General features: G+C 43.9%; 1 protein-coding gene across 8 annotated transcripts in view; it reads left to right on the top strand.

The window, feature by feature from the left end:
• Positions 1-17,500, top strand: part of LOC121688371 (myosin heavy chain, striated muscle-like) — a 114,945-nt gene that overhangs the window by 66,033 nt on the left and 31,412 nt on the right. For all 8 annotated transcript variants that reach the window (XM_042067894.1, XM_042067897.1, XM_042067895.1 and 5 more), the window contains 5 exons: positions 1,828-2,058; positions 2,927-3,157; positions 4,111-4,233; positions 7,125-7,409; positions 10,078-10,303. In XM_042067894.1, coding sequence (XP_041923828.1) covers positions 1,828-2,058; positions 2,927-3,157; positions 4,111-4,233; positions 7,125-7,409; positions 10,078-10,303 — 1,096 coding nt within the window. The remainder of the gene's footprint in view (positions 1-1,827; positions 2,059-2,926; positions 3,158-4,110; positions 4,234-7,124; positions 7,410-10,077; positions 10,304-17,500) is intronic.

The raw sequence follows: 17,500 nt of genomic DNA, 5'->3' as shown, positions 1-17,500 counted from the left end.
TTGTGCAGCACAGCATGTGATACTGTAGATGGAAAAAATAGCACGATATAAAAGGATAATTAATTTAACATACAGGTTCAAGTCACAAAAAGATTTTTCCATTCCGGTTCTTTTTTTTTTGTAAGGGTCATGTTCCTTTCTTTTCTCTGGTTAGTAGGACAGAGAAGGGGGCACATAAGGTCTTTGAAAAAGTCAAAGGAGAAACACATCAAAGCCATTACGGTCTCTCACTGTCATTTCTGAATCAAAGGCGTGTTATCACATTGACTCAGAAGAATATCAGTAGGTCAATTTTGGTGCCCTTTCAACAGAACAATGTGTCCGCAGAAACTTACTGGAATGTGAAAAACATCAGAGACATATTACCATTTTATCCCGATGATTTCATTTGCCGTGGAGTGGACTTTCAAGCAGTGTGTGGGGTGTGTGTGTGTGTGTGTGTGAGGTAGACGGCCTTGTCCTCTGTGTCAGTGTCTTTACTTTCAATTGAGGGAAAGGTTATGATTGTGGCATCTTTCAAGAATGATGAATTCAAGGATGGAAGAATGAGCTCTGTGTATTCATGTGTATGAGTCCATGCCCATCATTAGGCATAAAGAGATTTGTTGAAAGAAGTTAGTGTCTATATTTCACTTCACGGGTCATTTGGAGGTCACAAGGTCATCTCTGACCACTGTACAAGTAAGGGAAAAGTTTTTTTTTAAATCCAAATTTGCCTTTTTTCTTTCAGGTTTGTGGACAGATTAATTGTAAGAAGACAGTTACTGTTTCTGGGATTTCAGATTCTGGAAAAGCTATCTGACTTGAGTAGCCTCTAGTGTGTAGTGTGCCCCAGTGAGGACAGAGACCAGTGGGCCAGGACGACTGTTGCCTTTCCCAGTGGTGGTCAGCACTGTTTTTAGCTATGGTTTACATTCCGGAGCTTTCTTTTTTCTTCTATTTATTATCTTCCCTCTGTTTTGAAAAGAGGATTTAGAAATCCCCACCGTTCAGCATGTCAAAGTGAGACAGAGCTGTGCGTCTCTCTCCCCTGGCAGTTCAAAAGTGAAGACTGTGCTTCGTCCCTGATCCATTGTGCGCCCTGGTGCTTTTAGGTTTTAACACTGTTCACTATTTATACAGTAAATCCACCTCTTTCATCAAACAGTATGAAGCTTGGAAGGTAAAATGTGTTGTTGGATTGAAATGTTGATGTTTCCTGTGCCTGTGCCTATTGAATTCACAAGAAAATAAAAAAAAGGGGGCCCCGGCTGTAAATCGTGAAAATGAAAACATCACTTCTGCGCTCAAGCATGGATAGCAACACTCAGCTATGGCCAAGTTGCACTCTTCATTTTAATTCAAAACCACTGCATCTCACCAATTTGCCCGGCAACCACAGACTCCAGGGTTGGCTCATCACTCTTGAGTCTAAGCCGGGGAGTGGCCCAGCGGTTTAAAGAAAATAGTTTCCTTCACTGGGAATCCTTTGTAATAAACTTTGGGTTAATCACATTTTCCCATTTACTTTCATTAAGTTCCTTTGGTATGTTGGTTCTTTAAAGAGTCTCACACTAACCGCATTTCATAGCATTTCACGCTCAAAGGGTTTATTCATGGGACGTGTCATTATTCTTACCTTCCCTGCCTTATCCCTTTTGTGCTCTAAGTCCTCCAAATGACCCAAATATGGGGGGACCTGCTGTGAGCTGTGCAGTGTTGCTCTATTAGACAAAAGCAAAGTCATGTGTGTCTGTGTGTGTGTGTTCGTTTGTGTGTTGTGTGTGTTTGTGTGTGTGTTGCGTTGTGTTACTGTATGTCTGTTATATGTGTGTTTTCTGCCAACAGGTGAAGGAGGAGGAGGAGAGGGTCAAGACCCTGGAGGGTGAGCTCACCTCTCTGAGGCAACAGCACGACGGCTTACATCAGAGGCTGGAGGGCGTCACGGCCGCCACTCAGGACCAGGACGCCACGGCGGCCATTTTGAAGCAGAAGTACACTGTTGCCATGGAGAAGGTCCAGCAGCTCCAAGAGCAACTGCAGGCCTCTGAGGAGGAAGTGCGCTACTCTAGGAAGCAGGTATCTGCAAGCTGACCAGTAGGGCTGTCACGTTTGTGAAAAAATACTGTTTGATTTTTGAGAATTGAGAAGTGTTCATTGAATCGATTGTAAAATCGATTTTCCATGTTACTTTACTTTACATTACTGCAGGCTTCAACATGGCTGTGTTTACGATTAGAAATGTCAAACAAATTTCGCCTACGTAGGAACTCACGATCGCACAATTTGTCCTTCTCTATTTGTTGATCTACAGTCCAAAACCCGAGGTGCTTCCATATCGAATGCCTCAAGTTATTAGGGGTTATCATTCGTCTGTCTCATGTCGCACAGGTTGATAACCATCGGCCTCCATTTTTTGACACCAGCACCAGCAGATTGAGACTTTTGGCTGTTTCCAGTGCGTAAAATTGGAGGGAATTTTCTTTTTACCTTTCGCAACGTCTACTGCACTTTCGGAATTCTTTATTTTCTTTTTCTGCTTGTTTGTGAGTTTTGTTCAATCTATGGTTTTATTACATCTATCTTTTTTATTTGTTTAATTCATTTAAAATGAATAGACATTTGGTTAAAATCGATTCCCTATTTTAGTTTTCGAAACTTGTGTTGGTTGGTCCAATCGATTGTGCAATTGATTTTCGAACGTAACGTGACAGCCCTACTGACCAGCCACTAAGCACTCCTGCAGCTTCTCGAGGCGAACATGGACAAACACTGTCACAGGCACGTGGTGCATGGAAAGAAGTGGCGGATACTGTATCTCTATAACTGTGTGTTATTGTGTGTCGGTGTGTCTCTGTTTTCTGTGTTTGTGTTGTGCGACGAACGATGCTATATTGTGTGTGTGTGTGTGTGTGTGTGTGTGTGTGTGTGTGTGTATGAATGGAAGGTCCTTGAAGCACAAGAAGTCATCAGCAGCCTGAGAGAGGAGAATGGCCGCCTGGAGGCTCGTGACGAGGAGAAGCGACGGCAGGTAGAGAACGCAGAGGAGGCCATCGACCACCTGACCGAGGAGCTCCAGGCCACCCTGGACGCGCTGACCAACAGCAGTGAGCGGCGCGCCGACGGTGACCGTGCCATCGAGAAACTCCGCGCAGAGTTGGAAGACAGACAGGCCATGGTTTGTTGTGTAGTTCACCTGCCTGTTCCTTCCATGTCTAACTCACTTAGAGAAAGTCCTCGGAGAAATCCAGAGGGCTGAAATCCATTACCAGCTGAAATGTACATTTTTCAAGCATGGGCTTTGGTTTCATTTAGATTTTCTACAAACAGTAAATCAAATTATTATTGGCTGAGTGGACTCTAAAGCAATGTAAGCACCTACCTCCATTTTCCCCCCCAAAATGTTAATTTTCTGTAATCCCATATAATGTCTTAATCACGTTCGACTGGTAATTTGGTATGTATGCAGTGATTTATTGCCGTCTGCGGGTTGGTGTCTGCTGTGTACACAGAACTGGGGTCGAGATGAATGAAGCTGTGCCCATGTCACTTTGCTTTCGCCTCTTTCCCGGGATATTTACCATGTCTGGCAACAAATGAATCATCTTTATTGCAGAGAAATTTAATTTGTATGAACTTAACTGCTGCCTACAAGGTCAGACTGGCGGAGTGTAATTTTAATCAAATCAAATTTAATTTGTGCGTTATAAAAGAGTTACCGATTTGAAGAATGACTGTATTTTATACTTTATTACGTTCGGTAATGAGTTTGATTTTCTTGCTCTTTTGGAGCAGTGTGTTTTCTAATGCTCCAGTAAGTTTCAAACCACATTGTGAAGAGTTCTTATTTGAATCTGTTTGCTCACAGCCGCATCCGTGGGTGTTTCTCTGCCTCTTTCATACTGCTAAGCTAATGCCTCTAATAGTGCAGTTATATATATATATATATATATATATATATATATATATATATATATATATATATATACACACATGTGGTTTATGGTGACCTCAACTTCATCTTGAACTTGAGCGGATAACTGTTCTCTGGCACCAAGAAGGCATTTTGATTGGCATCCAGTGATCCATGCCATTTTATGAAATGAATTCCCAGTATTTCTTCTTCTTCAGATTGCCCAGTATGAAAAAAGATGCCTTCAGCTTGAAACTGACCTCAGCACCATCCAGCTCGGTCACTCTCATCCCAACGATGACTACGAAGCTCAGAGGAGGCAAAGAGATCTTTACCAGAAGGTATCCTCTTCACCGCTGCGTCAGTGTTTGCTTGTGTTTGTTTTTCCTGTTTGTTTAGGATTAGTCTTCCTAGTTACAGCCCAGTATTACAAAACCTGCAGAGGTGGAAAGTAACGAAATACATTTACTCACGTTACTGTATTGAGTAGTTTTTCTGTGTATTTTGTATTTTTTAAGTAGTTTATAAAATCGGTATTTTAAATTTTACTTGATTACATTTTGAGTGAAGTATTGTACTTCGCTACATCAAAAATCCCATCCGTTACTTGAGTAAAAAAAAAAAAAAGGGAGAAAGGGAGAGAAAAAAAATCTTGCCCTAAACCACTAGCCTAGTGATAATGATCAGCATGTAGGCTAGCCTACAACAGGACATGAATCAAGCTAGCGCCATGCAGTCTTTCTGAAAGTGATGGAGATGGAGCTGGATCACGAGATGCATCAGATTACATGTCTAGGCTATGTATTTTCCACTATTTCAATGGGTTGTCTCAGTTCGTTTTAGCACTAATGATTGCGGAGATATTCAAGCAAACACCATGGGATTTCGTGTTTTGGCGTTTGTGCTCACCTTTCTTTGGAAAGAAGTTCATTAGCAGTTGTTTCCCCTCATTTTAATGTCTCTCTTTTTCCTGTTTTGGACTTTTTTTTTGGTAACCTGACTTGGCTTTCTTGGAGAAAGCACCAGCAGCACAACAATTAGCGGTCCACTAGGCCTACTAGCGATGCTCAGCTAAATAAACAAAAGATACTGTAGACTACCTAATGAATCGTGCAGGCGGACTAAACCATTTAGCTCTTTAGCAAGGGAGAGTGAGAGTGACCTTAGACAGTTTTCACTATGTTGTATACAAAATCACAGTCAGTCAAACTTTAAATTTCGTCTGACATTCATTTTGACATTTAAAGTAGGAAGTTAAAGGAAGGAAGTTAAAATATTCAGGTAAAATAAATATATGGTGGAAATAAATATTGAACACTTAAATGTTTTTTCAGTAGCCTAATTAGCCTAAACTTCCAGTGAGTCTATTCGAAATTTTCACCACACATTATATTAACACACATATAAAAAATCCAAACATAAGAGTTATGTGTAATTAAGTGGAATGACACAGGAAAAAAAGTATTGAACGTTCCTACTGAAATTTCTTCAATACTTTGTGGAAAGCCTTTGTTTGTAATGACAGCTTCAAGACATTTCCTGTATGAGAAAACGTATTAGTCGCAGTATCAGGTGTGATTTTGGCCCATTTTGGCCCAGGGGTCCCTCTTGTGAATCCTGATCTTTAGTTACTTCCAGAACTGTTTAATTGAATTTAATTGAATTGGCTGCCTTCAAGTCTTTTTGGAGCTTTCTCCAAGTGGTCCTTGGCTCTTGGAATTGACTATCCTTCTGACTCCCTGGTCAGAAATATTGTGAGGAGATCCTGTGCATGGCTGGTTGATGATGCAGTGATGTTCCTTCCACTTGCAGATAATGGCATCTTTTGAAATGCATCTGTAACCAGTTTCATTGATGTTTGCAACAATAAGGTTGCAAAGGTCTTGGGAGAGCTTTTTGCTTTTATCCATCATGAAATGTTTCCTGTGTGACAGGAACAGATAGAAAGGATAACTACTCTCTAACTACTTACAGATTCCAGCTCGTTCCTTCCCTTTCCTTGCCTTAGTGCTTTTTCTTAGCGTGTTCAATACTTTTCCCCTGTGTTATTCCACTTCATTACACATGACTCTACTTATGGAGTTGTTTGGATTTTTTATGTGTGGATTACCTGAGTTATTACTAATGCCTGGTGAAAATGTTGTGCCCCCCGTAATCCACCTTTCAAGGGCCCTCTCCTCCATTGGGGTCCTAGTACTTCCCACTTTTCCCCCCAGTTCAACACCCTTTAATCTGCTGAACCTTCTGCTCGTTTCCAAATATAAAAAAAACTCTGCAACTCAACATTGGCCTGCCTGTCTCAGCTGCCTGTGAGGGGCTTTTCAGTTGTGCTGGATTACTGTTCACTGCAAAGTGACCAAGGATGAGTGCAACTAACTTTTAAAATCAACTACTGCTCAAACTTAAAGGAGAACTCCGGTGATTTTTCACATTTTTGACATTTCTCAACGTCACCGAGTACTGTCGGTATGAACAAAACTGAAACAATCGGTTTTACCTAGCTCGAGTTGAGTTGAGCTCGAGCGCTACACACTGGGAGCATGAACATGGCTGCCTTAGCTGCTGGCTGCAGCAACTCGAGCTAGGACCAAAGTCCTTTTAGGCCAGTATTTCCACTCTGCGGCCATATTGCAACGCTTTTTGGGCACTTATCGGGCATCTATTTCTGCAGAAATGCGTGTGCGTAAGGTTTCACGACACCAATCTTGCTCCAGCGACGAGATCACAACAGATGATTGGCAAGATGTCTTCACAGCACACCACATGATTGGCTCAATGTATTCACAACACACCACATGATTGGCTCAATGTATTCACATGTCTACGTTTTGCCACGTTTTACAACAGTTGAGTGCTGTATCTCCTCATTAGAAAGTCTCTGGTAAAACTGGTTGTTCTGGTACCCCCCCCCCACCCACCCAAAAAAAAAAAAAAAAGTAACTAAGTAACTTTTACTTAAAGTACATTTTAAATGAACTACTTTTTACTTTTACTTGAGTACATTTTCAGATCGGTATTTTAACTTGTACTTGAGTAATATTTCATCAAAGTATTGGTACTTTTACTTGAGTACAATATTTTCGTACTTTTTCCACCTCTGAAAACCTGTATGTAAATATATAGCAGAGAGAGCGAGTATCCACTGTGTGGGATAAACACTTTGATGCCTTTTGGGAATTCCATCAAAGAGTTTTCCCATCATGCTTTGCTTTATAACTGGGCCACTGGACAGGAAGTGACCCTGTTGAGGCAGCAGCTTGAAGAGCACGGCCAGAGGAGCGTGGAGAGCGACAGCCTCCTGGCGCAGCTGCACGATGAGGCCCAAGGCTTGAGAGCGGAGCTCCGCAGCAGGGCCCAGGAGAAGCAGGAGCTGGACAGGGCAGTGCAGTCCCTGCGTTTGGGCCTGGCCTCTGCTCAGAGTGAGCACAGAGCCGCCCTTAGCCGGCTGCACCAGGAGGCCCTTGACCTCCAGCAGGAGCTCGCCCTCACCCGCAACACCTGCACCCTCAAGGACCAGGTGAGTGCTGAAACCAGCCAAGTCACCTTACAGTCGCTTTTATTGCTGATTATACTACACACACACACACACACACACACACACACACACAACCACACAAGAAGGAATTACAGTGGAACATAAAGCATGAACAACTAAATCACATATTGATTTTCTCATCTTTTATCCATAGCGTCATACATATATCAATTAGTTACAGGGCCAGTCTCCCCGGAGCAACTCAGGCTTAAGTGCCTTGCTTAAGGGCATAACGGTGGCAGCCAGGAACCAAACCCATGACTTTTCTCCTTAGCCACAACACTACCAGCGCACCATATGATTATACCATACACACTGGGGGGGGCGTCAGTGGAACATATAACATGAACATGACTAAGTGACAATTAAGACAATCACCAAAGAGAGACCCTGCCCCCAGACACAGGCTCTGATAAAGGCTTCTAGTTTTATAAGCAAGGCTTTACCTATGCCATTGTCAGTCAACTTTCTTGCAGAGAGTTTTAACATCAAGGTATTTTTGAGGTAGTCTTTCAAGTCTGTTGTTCAAAGCTTTGATAATAAGTGTTGATTGATTTATTTGATATGGCTGTAGGAGACCTTGGCAATGAGACCATTTAGAGTCCTCGACATTCACAGGCCAGTGTGTCCATGGCTATTGATTGTAAACTGGAGAAATATATGCAACTATGCAAGGTTATTTTTTTTTTACAAAGACACATTTTTCCCTCAAAGTTTAGAAGACAAACATTGTGTTTGACATTAATGGATTTTGGACACCTACCATCTGTGTAAATTTGGCTATCGACCATTGCCAGCAGCGTTTGAAAGGGTCATCGTTTTAAATAAGTTTCAGCTGAGGCCTGTCTTTAGAAAATGCATCTCTCTCTGTTTCCCACATTGTCAGACAGGAATTTGTGAGTCCTTCCAAATCAATGATTTCACGCAGGGGAATATGCAAGCCTCTGTTTATGTAAAATTGGCAGCCTACTCCCAAAAGCCCTAAAATGCTCTTGCATAACGGCAGATCTGCACATTTTTTTCTTTGAGGCAAGCTTCACCCGGCCTGTTTCTTTCTTTCTATTTTTTTCCTTCACAATTACCCTGCAGTGTGCGGTAGAATGAGCTGCGCTCTTCCTTAATCTCTGATCACCTTTGCCTCTTTGAGTGTTTATTTTGCTCGTCAGATGGGACAACAGGCAAGGACACTCACCTTTCTTTGTAACACCTTGTCACCCATCTTGTCTGTTGTGCCCCCCCCCCCAAGCGGGGAGAATATTTAAAAGGCTTTCATTAAGCGTTAACCCCCCGACCACCACCACCACCAGACACACACACACACGCACATAGAGACTTCTCATTAGACTGACAGAAACAAATTAGCCCAGGATTAATGCCAAAGACAAGCGCGGCAAGCGGACGCAATTGACTCCAATTAAGACATGAAGGGGGGCACTAAATATTCCAATTATCAGAAGCCGTGATGGTGCATGATAAAGCGATAAACCCGAGCCAGGAATGGCATCGTGCCAAGCGCGGGCAACCAATCGCGTGCCTTCGCCCAGCGGGCACCTGAAGCGGAGGCACGGCAACGGTGATCTTACACAATGTAACCTCTGTACATGATGGCGTGCAACATTTGTTTTACACAAGGGCTGCTCCCTAATGGGACCAGCATGCTGTCAGGTCATTGTAGCTCATTGGCGTTTATTAAAGGATGTTTTAATAATGGGGAATGCATTAAGACACACTTAAAAACGCTATATATTATACATGTTCGTTTCTAATGGAAGAAGCAACAACACGCAAGCACATGAGAATGGAATCATAACTGTCGACCAGTAATGATGATGATGATGATGATGATTTCTTTAAAAAAAAAAAAAAGTATGTTTGTAGATGTAGATGTGGTGATGCATTATGTTTCTCATTCTCAGTGTTCCGTGTACATTGCTGTGTATTCTATATATAGATGGGGCCGAACTGAGCTCCACTAAACCAGACTTTACTTACATACAGGCTGTTACTCCATGATGAAGTTGTACCTGAGCTATTTCAGCATTCATGTGTTTTATCATGGATTTTTACATCATGGACTTCATGGATTTGTCTATGTCCACAGTGTTAAGGACTTGTGCAGTCCAGCTTGAAAGACTAGAAGACATGTCCAGTATTTCATGTCAGCCATCTGGTTTCGTTTTGGTTTTGTGAAGTCTTAGCGGCTTAGTGAAGGAAATTTACAGGCTCAGTGCATGGGTGGATAGAGAAAAAAAAGGATTTGATTCTTAGGCAATACCAAGGGCATTTTTGTACCCATCATTAGGATCAAAATGAAACAAAGACAATTGCTAGTGTTTGATATATGGTAGTGATTAGCTATTCAATATTTAATATCTGGTCTGTTCTGTTTTGTTCTTTTTGCTTAGATGAAGCCACTTAATATGTTTGAATTTGCTGTCAACAGGTCTGCCTTGACTTTTTGACTTTTTCCCCTTCAATTTCAAGTCACTCTGCAGAAGGCATCGGAAAATGAATAAAAGTCAATCAGGATGTAAAACTGCTCTGTGTATACTCATACGCCAGACTAAATGACCTCCTCAGCTCCGCAATCTGTTGCATCAGCTGTGGGTCTTCAGCGTGAGCTCACTCCTCCTGTTCTCTCTCGGACCAGGCCGTCAAGCAGAGAGATGAGCTGCTGCGGCAGGCTGAGGTCGACCTCCAGCTGGCCCAGGAGGCCATGCGTGCGGCATCCCAGGAGGCCGAGGGGCTGAGGGCGGAGGTGCGGAGCGCCCGCCAGGAGTCGTGCAGCCAGCAGCAGGAGAAGCATGTGCTCAGCACACACATCAGTCGGCTCAGCCAGCAGCTGCAGACAGCACAGGGCCTGTACAGGAACATGGGTAAGAGCACAGCACAGGGCCTCTACAGGAACATGGGTAAGAACACAGCACAGCACAGAAACATGGGTAAGAACACAGCACAGCACAGCACAGAAACATGGGTAAGAACACAGCACAGCACAGAGCCTGTATAGGAACATGGGTAAGAACACAGCACAGCACAAAGCCTGTACAGGAACATGGGTAAGAACACAGCACAGCACAGAGCCTGTACAGGAACATGGGTAAGAACACAGCACAGCACAGGGCCTCTACAGCAGTATAGATGAGAGCACCAAAGAGTATTTTTCACCATTCAAAAACAAATCCTTTACATTCATTTATATTTGACACAGTGTTTTCGTTTAGGCAACCTTACATTTTGTGTTCAACTGTTTACAACTCCAACTTTGATTAGAAGAGTGTCTCTTCTAATTTGTCTAACATAGCAGATTGACACATGCACAGACTCCTCAGCCAAATTCTTCAGCCGTAAAATAATCCAAATGGAAACCCATTTTGTGTGTTTCTGTTTCTTTGTCTCTGGCTTGGCTTCTTCTGTTTTGTTTAGTGGTCTGTCTCAATGTCCCTTCCCTGCCCCTGCTTCCTGTCCCCATGTCTCTACACAGAGACTTCTGTCTCTTGGTTTGTCTCTGCACCATCTGCAGAGGGGGTCACTGGTGGCGAGGCCCAGCATCAGTATGGCGGCTGAATCATCCCCTTCCACTCACCCCACATCATGAAAACTCAACATTATCAGCATTTAGTCGTCCATCACACGTGTTTAATCTGCTTTGGATTTAATCTGCCATTGATCATGATTTGGTGTGTGTGTGGGGGGGTGGGGGGGGGGGTGTGAAAGAGGGTACGAATGTTGTAAACAAACACACCCCACTTGAGTGGTTTTTGTGTTTACCAAACCTCACACCTTTCCACCACACAGCCATGTAAATCTAAATTATTTAATATTTGGGCAGATGTGGTGCCTTTGTGTGTCAATGTGTGTGTGTGTGTGTTTGTCTGTTTGAGTGGCATGTGGCAGGGCACGCGGCTGAATTATTTAGGCATTAGCACACACCGGAGGGCGTGTCTGATCACCACCTTAGGGACGCGGGGGCTCCTGGGCACGCCTCATTAACACCATGCTAATAAAACACCATAATTACCACTGCTGTGATGGGAAGGTAACACCACACACGGGGGATGGGGTGGGGGTGTGACACACACACACACACACACACACACACACACACACACAAATGCACATACACAATAGATGCTCACCACACATACATAAACCCCACTTACTACACACACACACACACACACACACACAGATACCTTAAATGCTCAATATAATCACAAATATATACACAGCACACTCTCACACACGCAGACATACATTTTATAGACTCACCATACACACACACACACACACATATTCACCCCCACACACTCACTAGGGGAAGGTCATCTCCTTCAGGTCCCCACAAGTCCTCGACCAGATTAATATTTCATAAGGCACAGATTCATTTCTGTTTTCCTGAGTCCTTCCCCGTTGATTTGGTATTTGCATGGCGTCCCCTGATAAATGTAGTTAGCAGCGGTAGTAAATGCACTCGATAGCTGCCTTACCCTCTCCCTAGTTGGAGAACAAATTTGGCGCAGAGGAAGAGAGAGAGAGATTGACAAGCAGTTCCACTCTTTGTTATGTTTTCTTTTTTTGTTTATTAGTGTGATTCCTCTCAGAAATAAGGTGTGTGTGTGTGTGTGTGTGTGTGTGTGTGTGTGTGTGTGTGTGTGTGTGTGTGTGTGTGTGTGTGTGTGTGTGTGTGTGTGTTGATGGGACAGTGATTGCAGCAGAAGCTTCCTACTGAAGTGCTGGTAAGAGTTGACAATTAGGTGTGAATGGCCACAGATGAGCAAGCCCCTCAGAATCCAGCCTTACCCCATTCATGGAGCATGGACCATAGCTCTCATCCATATATATGTGCAAAGTACACACATAGGTACTCCCAGCACCATGAGCACAATAACATAAGACTCTCATGTACACACACACACACACACACACACACACACATTAGGTTAGATGGGATATACTCCCTCTTGATCTCTTACACAAACACACACACACACACACACACATTAGGTTAGACGGGATACTCCCTCTTGATCTCTTACACACATACACACACACACACACACACACACACACACACACACACACACACACACACACACACACACACACACATACATACATACATGCATTTGTATGCAATAAACAAACTCTTAACTAGAGGTTTTAATGGTGTTTATATAACACAGTACTGTGTCCTGTGAGGGTAAGAGAAGATGCTGTTTCCTGTGTGTCTGTCAGCCAACCCCCCACCCACCCACACACACACACAACCTCTCTCTTCCTACCCCCATGCACAGACTTCTCCTCACCTTAATGATGCTCCTTGTACATGGCCACGCGGGGGTTGTGTGTGTGTGTGTGTGTGTGTGTGTGTGTGTGTGTGTGTGTGTGTGTGTGTGTGTGAGAGAGCGAGAGAGCGAGAGAGACAGACATACAGACAATGATTTTGTGTGTGTCAGTGTGTGTGTGTGTGTTTGAGACTGTGTGTGAGCAAACATGACTTTGTGTACATGGATGTATGTTTGTGTGTGTGTGTGTGTGTGTGTATGTATGGTAGTGTGTGTGTGTGTGTGTGGTAGTTTGTGTGTGTGTATGGTAGTGTGTGTGTGTGTATGGTAGTGTGTGTGTGTGTGTGCGCGTGTGTGTGCGCGTGCGTGCATGTAGTGTGTGTGTGGTAATGATCAGGCCACTCTGGCAGGGGCCTACCGTGGAGATCTCATCATCAGGCGCCTCGGAGGCTCTTTGTTGCGCGGCTGCTTGGGCCTTGTTGTCACGCACGACGGAATGTCTCATTAAGAATTAACTCGGCCATCCTGAGTCTCGCCGGGAGATCACCTCGGCTAGAGACGACACTCCATCCCAAGCGCTTTAATTATGACTGGCCACCTACCCCCCTTACACACACACACACACATCCACACACACACACACACACACACACACACACACACACACACACTCCTTTGTCCATGGCTAGACGGTTATGATCTCATTCCATGGTGAGCAGAGTTATCCACCTAAACCCACCCCCCCCCCCCCCCCCACACACACATACACACACTCACAGCCCACAGCACACACACACACATCCACCGAGAGCTTCGTCTGCTCATTACATCTGATCCACGCACAGGAAATGTCAAAGTGTCCACCATTATGCAAGCATATATCAAAATAAATGTGAGCGCACCTTGCGCACACAGAGAGAAAGGGCCCTTTGAAGCCAAAATGGAAAGCAGACCAAAGGTTGGCCAAAACAATGAGCTGAACACCTCAGCCGTGGGGAATCTTTCTCCAGCGTTCTAATGGTATTGTCTTGTTAGTTAGCAGCATGGCCGCTGCTTCTTCCTTTCTTCCTCTTTGTCTCTCTATGTGAGCATCCTAGGCAGCATCCCCTTATTGTTTTCCCCTGTCTGCTGTGGTTATTATTCCAGTGCTACTTCATCGTTGCCGGCTCTCTATGATATTACTTTAGCACCATCTCGGCCATGCATACGGTTAGCACCCGCTTGCCTCAGCTAGCCTTTTTTGCCTATCCATTCCGTGGGGGTGTGAAGGAAACAGTTTCACTTGATGAGATTCCCCGCCGACCCTCCATAACTTTAAAGCCCTTTCGACATGGCTGCGGCCATATTGATTTCCCAGGCACATTTAAAATGTAAAATGTAAGAAAGATTCTGCAAGGCCGCGCCTGATAGCGGTTGGTGTTGATCACCCCGTAAGTGATGGATTGCATTAGAAAAATATCTCTTCGGTTGAAGGAGGGGAAAATGAGTGGAAGAGAGAGGGGGACTGGGGAGAGAGAGAGAGAGAGAGAGAGATGCCAGGAAAAGCGGGGAAGAGTTCAAGTGGATGATTGAACCGTGTAAAGGCAGCTGGACCGAATCAAACTTGAACGAGAGCACGAGAGAGAGAGACGGACAGAGTGAGAGAGAGAAGGGCCATCAAAGGATCTCCGCCAGCCTTGAGCGACGAGGGGTTAAGGGTGCACCTTGGCCCTCTCAGAATTTCCAAACCCAATGCCACCAGCCCCTTGTGGTGAATGAGCCAGGTGCTCAGGCCGATAGAACCCTCATCAAACTCTGTGACATCCTCCTTTTCACACACGCAGTGGTCAGAAGCACGCCATTATACACAGTTGGCCCCATGAAGAGTGTGCTCACGTGTTATAGATACAGTATGTGCACGGAAATTAACATGCGGTCAACTATTATGGCTTATATGATGCTTTCATACTTGTGTGTGTGGCTGTGTATAGTGTTGAAGTGGAGAGATCTTTTTTTTCCCCCAATTCAATCACACACACACACACGCGTCTCAGAATGATCCGCCAACGCTGCGTTTCGTCTCTTATCACGGCCGTTTATTCTGAACCATTAAGCCCATCGTGGTGCGGTGGACACTCTGGAAAAAAATGTATGATGGGCTCGGTGTGGAACTTCATGCGCTGTCCCATGCCGAGCGATGCAGAAAAGCCAGGTCCTGATTGGCTGGCTGGACAGAGATTGATGACAGCGGTGCGCGCATCAGTGGCGCAGGGGCGAGAAGATGTCCGAGCCTTTGGTAGATGATACATGGCATTCTAATTGTGGAGTGCTTGCCGCACCCTTCCTACAGTACGAAACGCTTAAATGCAAATGGCCGCCTAATGCGGGCGCGGTGAAAAATCTGCTCTTTGCCGCGCTCGCGATGCGTGGTCAAAAACTGCTTCGTTGTGCGGACAGACCAGATGCACGTCTGAAAGTGTCTCTGTCTCTGGCGCAACCCGTACTGAGCTAACGGCAAAACCACAGCCTCTCATAGAGTCGGTCCTTTTCTGCTTTGCCAAAAGTCCACCCTACTACCACAAGATCCGCCGTCAGAATCCAGATGGGTTACTTCATCTTACAGAACCAAATGTAGAAATACGACTTTTATTATGATATTTCAAATTCTTTCATTTTTATTTATATCAGAGCCATGATTACAGCATTGTGCTGTTTCAATCTATAATTTGATCGCTTTCATGTGGTAGCACAAGACTCCCACACAACGTTTGAGATGTTTGACATACCTCAGTGGTATAAATCTCAAAGATGGAATTATCAGTGTGCATTTCTATCTAAAACCCAGGAGTGGTCCACAGCCAAGTCTTTCCCCCCCAATACAACTAAATTACAGCAGATAATTGTGTTACATGGGGTATTGATCGAAAAATTGTTGTACACCGGATACATCTAAGCACACCATTTCTGCCTGTCTTTATTGCTTGCTGTTGTACAATTGGTGTCTGTGTTTTTGTGTTAAGCACTCCTAGAGAAAAAAAACATATATAGAAATATAGATATATATCAATTATATATATATTATTACCAAAAATTTGTGGTAGAAAACATCAGAGAAATTACTTCTTTACAAGTATCTATTGATCATTTTATATCAAAGGAGTATGTTTGACATAAGATTACCTGCCAGTTTGAACATTAGGTACACTGTGTTATAGCCAGGGGCAGTTGTAAGGCTGCCAAAGGGATTGTAAATAGAGCCTGCGCAATGACTGCCTCTGGCTTGGAATCAAGAGCGGCTCAAATCCAAAGGCAAAGGTAAACTTTATTTGATGCTGTTTTTAACCCCCATTCCCTTGCATATGTCTAGAGGAACATGGGATTGAGGAAAAGGAGATGCTCAGATGGGCAAGCACCAGTCCTTAGAGGAATACTATGGAGGACTCCCTCAATAATGGTTATATTAGAGAATTAGATAGACTATATGTTATGATGTATTTTAGCTATAAATACATGTTTATATTTGACTTTTTCTCCCCTTCAGCCCTCTCTCGCTATCAGACGGTAGCTTTTGTCGAGGTATGGGTATTTCAGGCTGACCAAGTTGTGAAGTAGCAAAAAAAAAAAAAAAACCTTTACTCTGGTTCTCCCGGCTCCCTCTGCGTTTGCCATTGTGCGTAGCATTGTGGAGTCCACGAGCGCAGTGTGTGAGCCTGTTCCCGATGAATCACCCGGCGCTCAGTTCAGATGGACGGACAGCGTTAAAGCCTCGCGTCGAATTGATGCCTTCAATGATTTTAGGCCAAAGATGTATTTTTAAAAGCTTATTTTTCCCCCCATCTCACTCTCTCCACTCGCATTGATTATTTAGATTTCTAACAACGTTTTACCTTGAGGTTCTGTAACTGGCGAGGTGAGCTGGCAGAGACTGTGTTTGTGCATCGTTAAATATTTAGTGATTCGAGTTGGCTGTTCAATTTCCTACGGCCCCAATTTAAACAGTTTGGGTTCTGCAATGCCATAAATTAATCATTCGCCAGCATGGGGCTTTTTTAGCATTAGTTTTCTGCATTCCCTACTTCATGGCTATCTCCCACCAGAACCTCTCACACACACACAGACACACACACACACACACACACACACACACACACACACACACACACACACACACACACACACACGCATGCACGCTTACACACATAGTCCTTCTCAAATCAACACCAACTATTATAATAATAAGTCATCAAGCTTTAAAAGCGACCAACTTCCAAGCACCACATTCATGTCCGCCTTCAAGACGCACAGAAAAGAACAGGAAAAAAAAACTGCAGTGTTGAGCAGCTCGGACACTCACTCTAAAGGATTATGTCTTATTATGCCTGCTAAGTAAATTATCCCTTAGTGCTATCACACACAAAATGCCAGGCCACCTAAATATACCAGCCAACCACACGTGATTTGCATGCACACTCGATACCAGAGGTGTACCAAATGCAGAACAGTAAGGTTTTATTCCTCTCTAAATAAAGAACAGCCCAATGCTATCCGACTGATATTTGTGCAGTGTAGGCCTCCGTCAAAGTAGAGAGTGCCATCTATTGATGAAAAAAGGCACTTCACCTTTGTGCCACAACAAAAGACTGGACATCTAACAAGCCTGGCATGCTGGCATATGTATGATAGTCGTCTCCAGCACTCAGTCCAGTCCTCGTGCCAGGAGTCAGAAGATGAGGGCTTTAGTGGTCTGTGTTTTTTGAAGATTTTTATTTATTTAATATATTTCTTTTGGAGTTATTATTCTCACTA

The sequence above is a fragment of the Alosa sapidissima genome, chromosome 17 (genome assembly GCF_018492685.1).
Source record: "Alosa sapidissima isolate fAloSap1 chromosome 17, fAloSap1.pri, whole genome shotgun sequence".
In the NCBI taxonomy this organism is placed as follows: domain Eukaryota; kingdom Metazoa; phylum Chordata; class Actinopteri; order Clupeiformes; family Clupeidae; genus Alosa; species Alosa sapidissima.
Note: the sequence above shows the minus strand (reverse complement) of the source record. Positions and strands in the feature narration are given on the sequence as shown.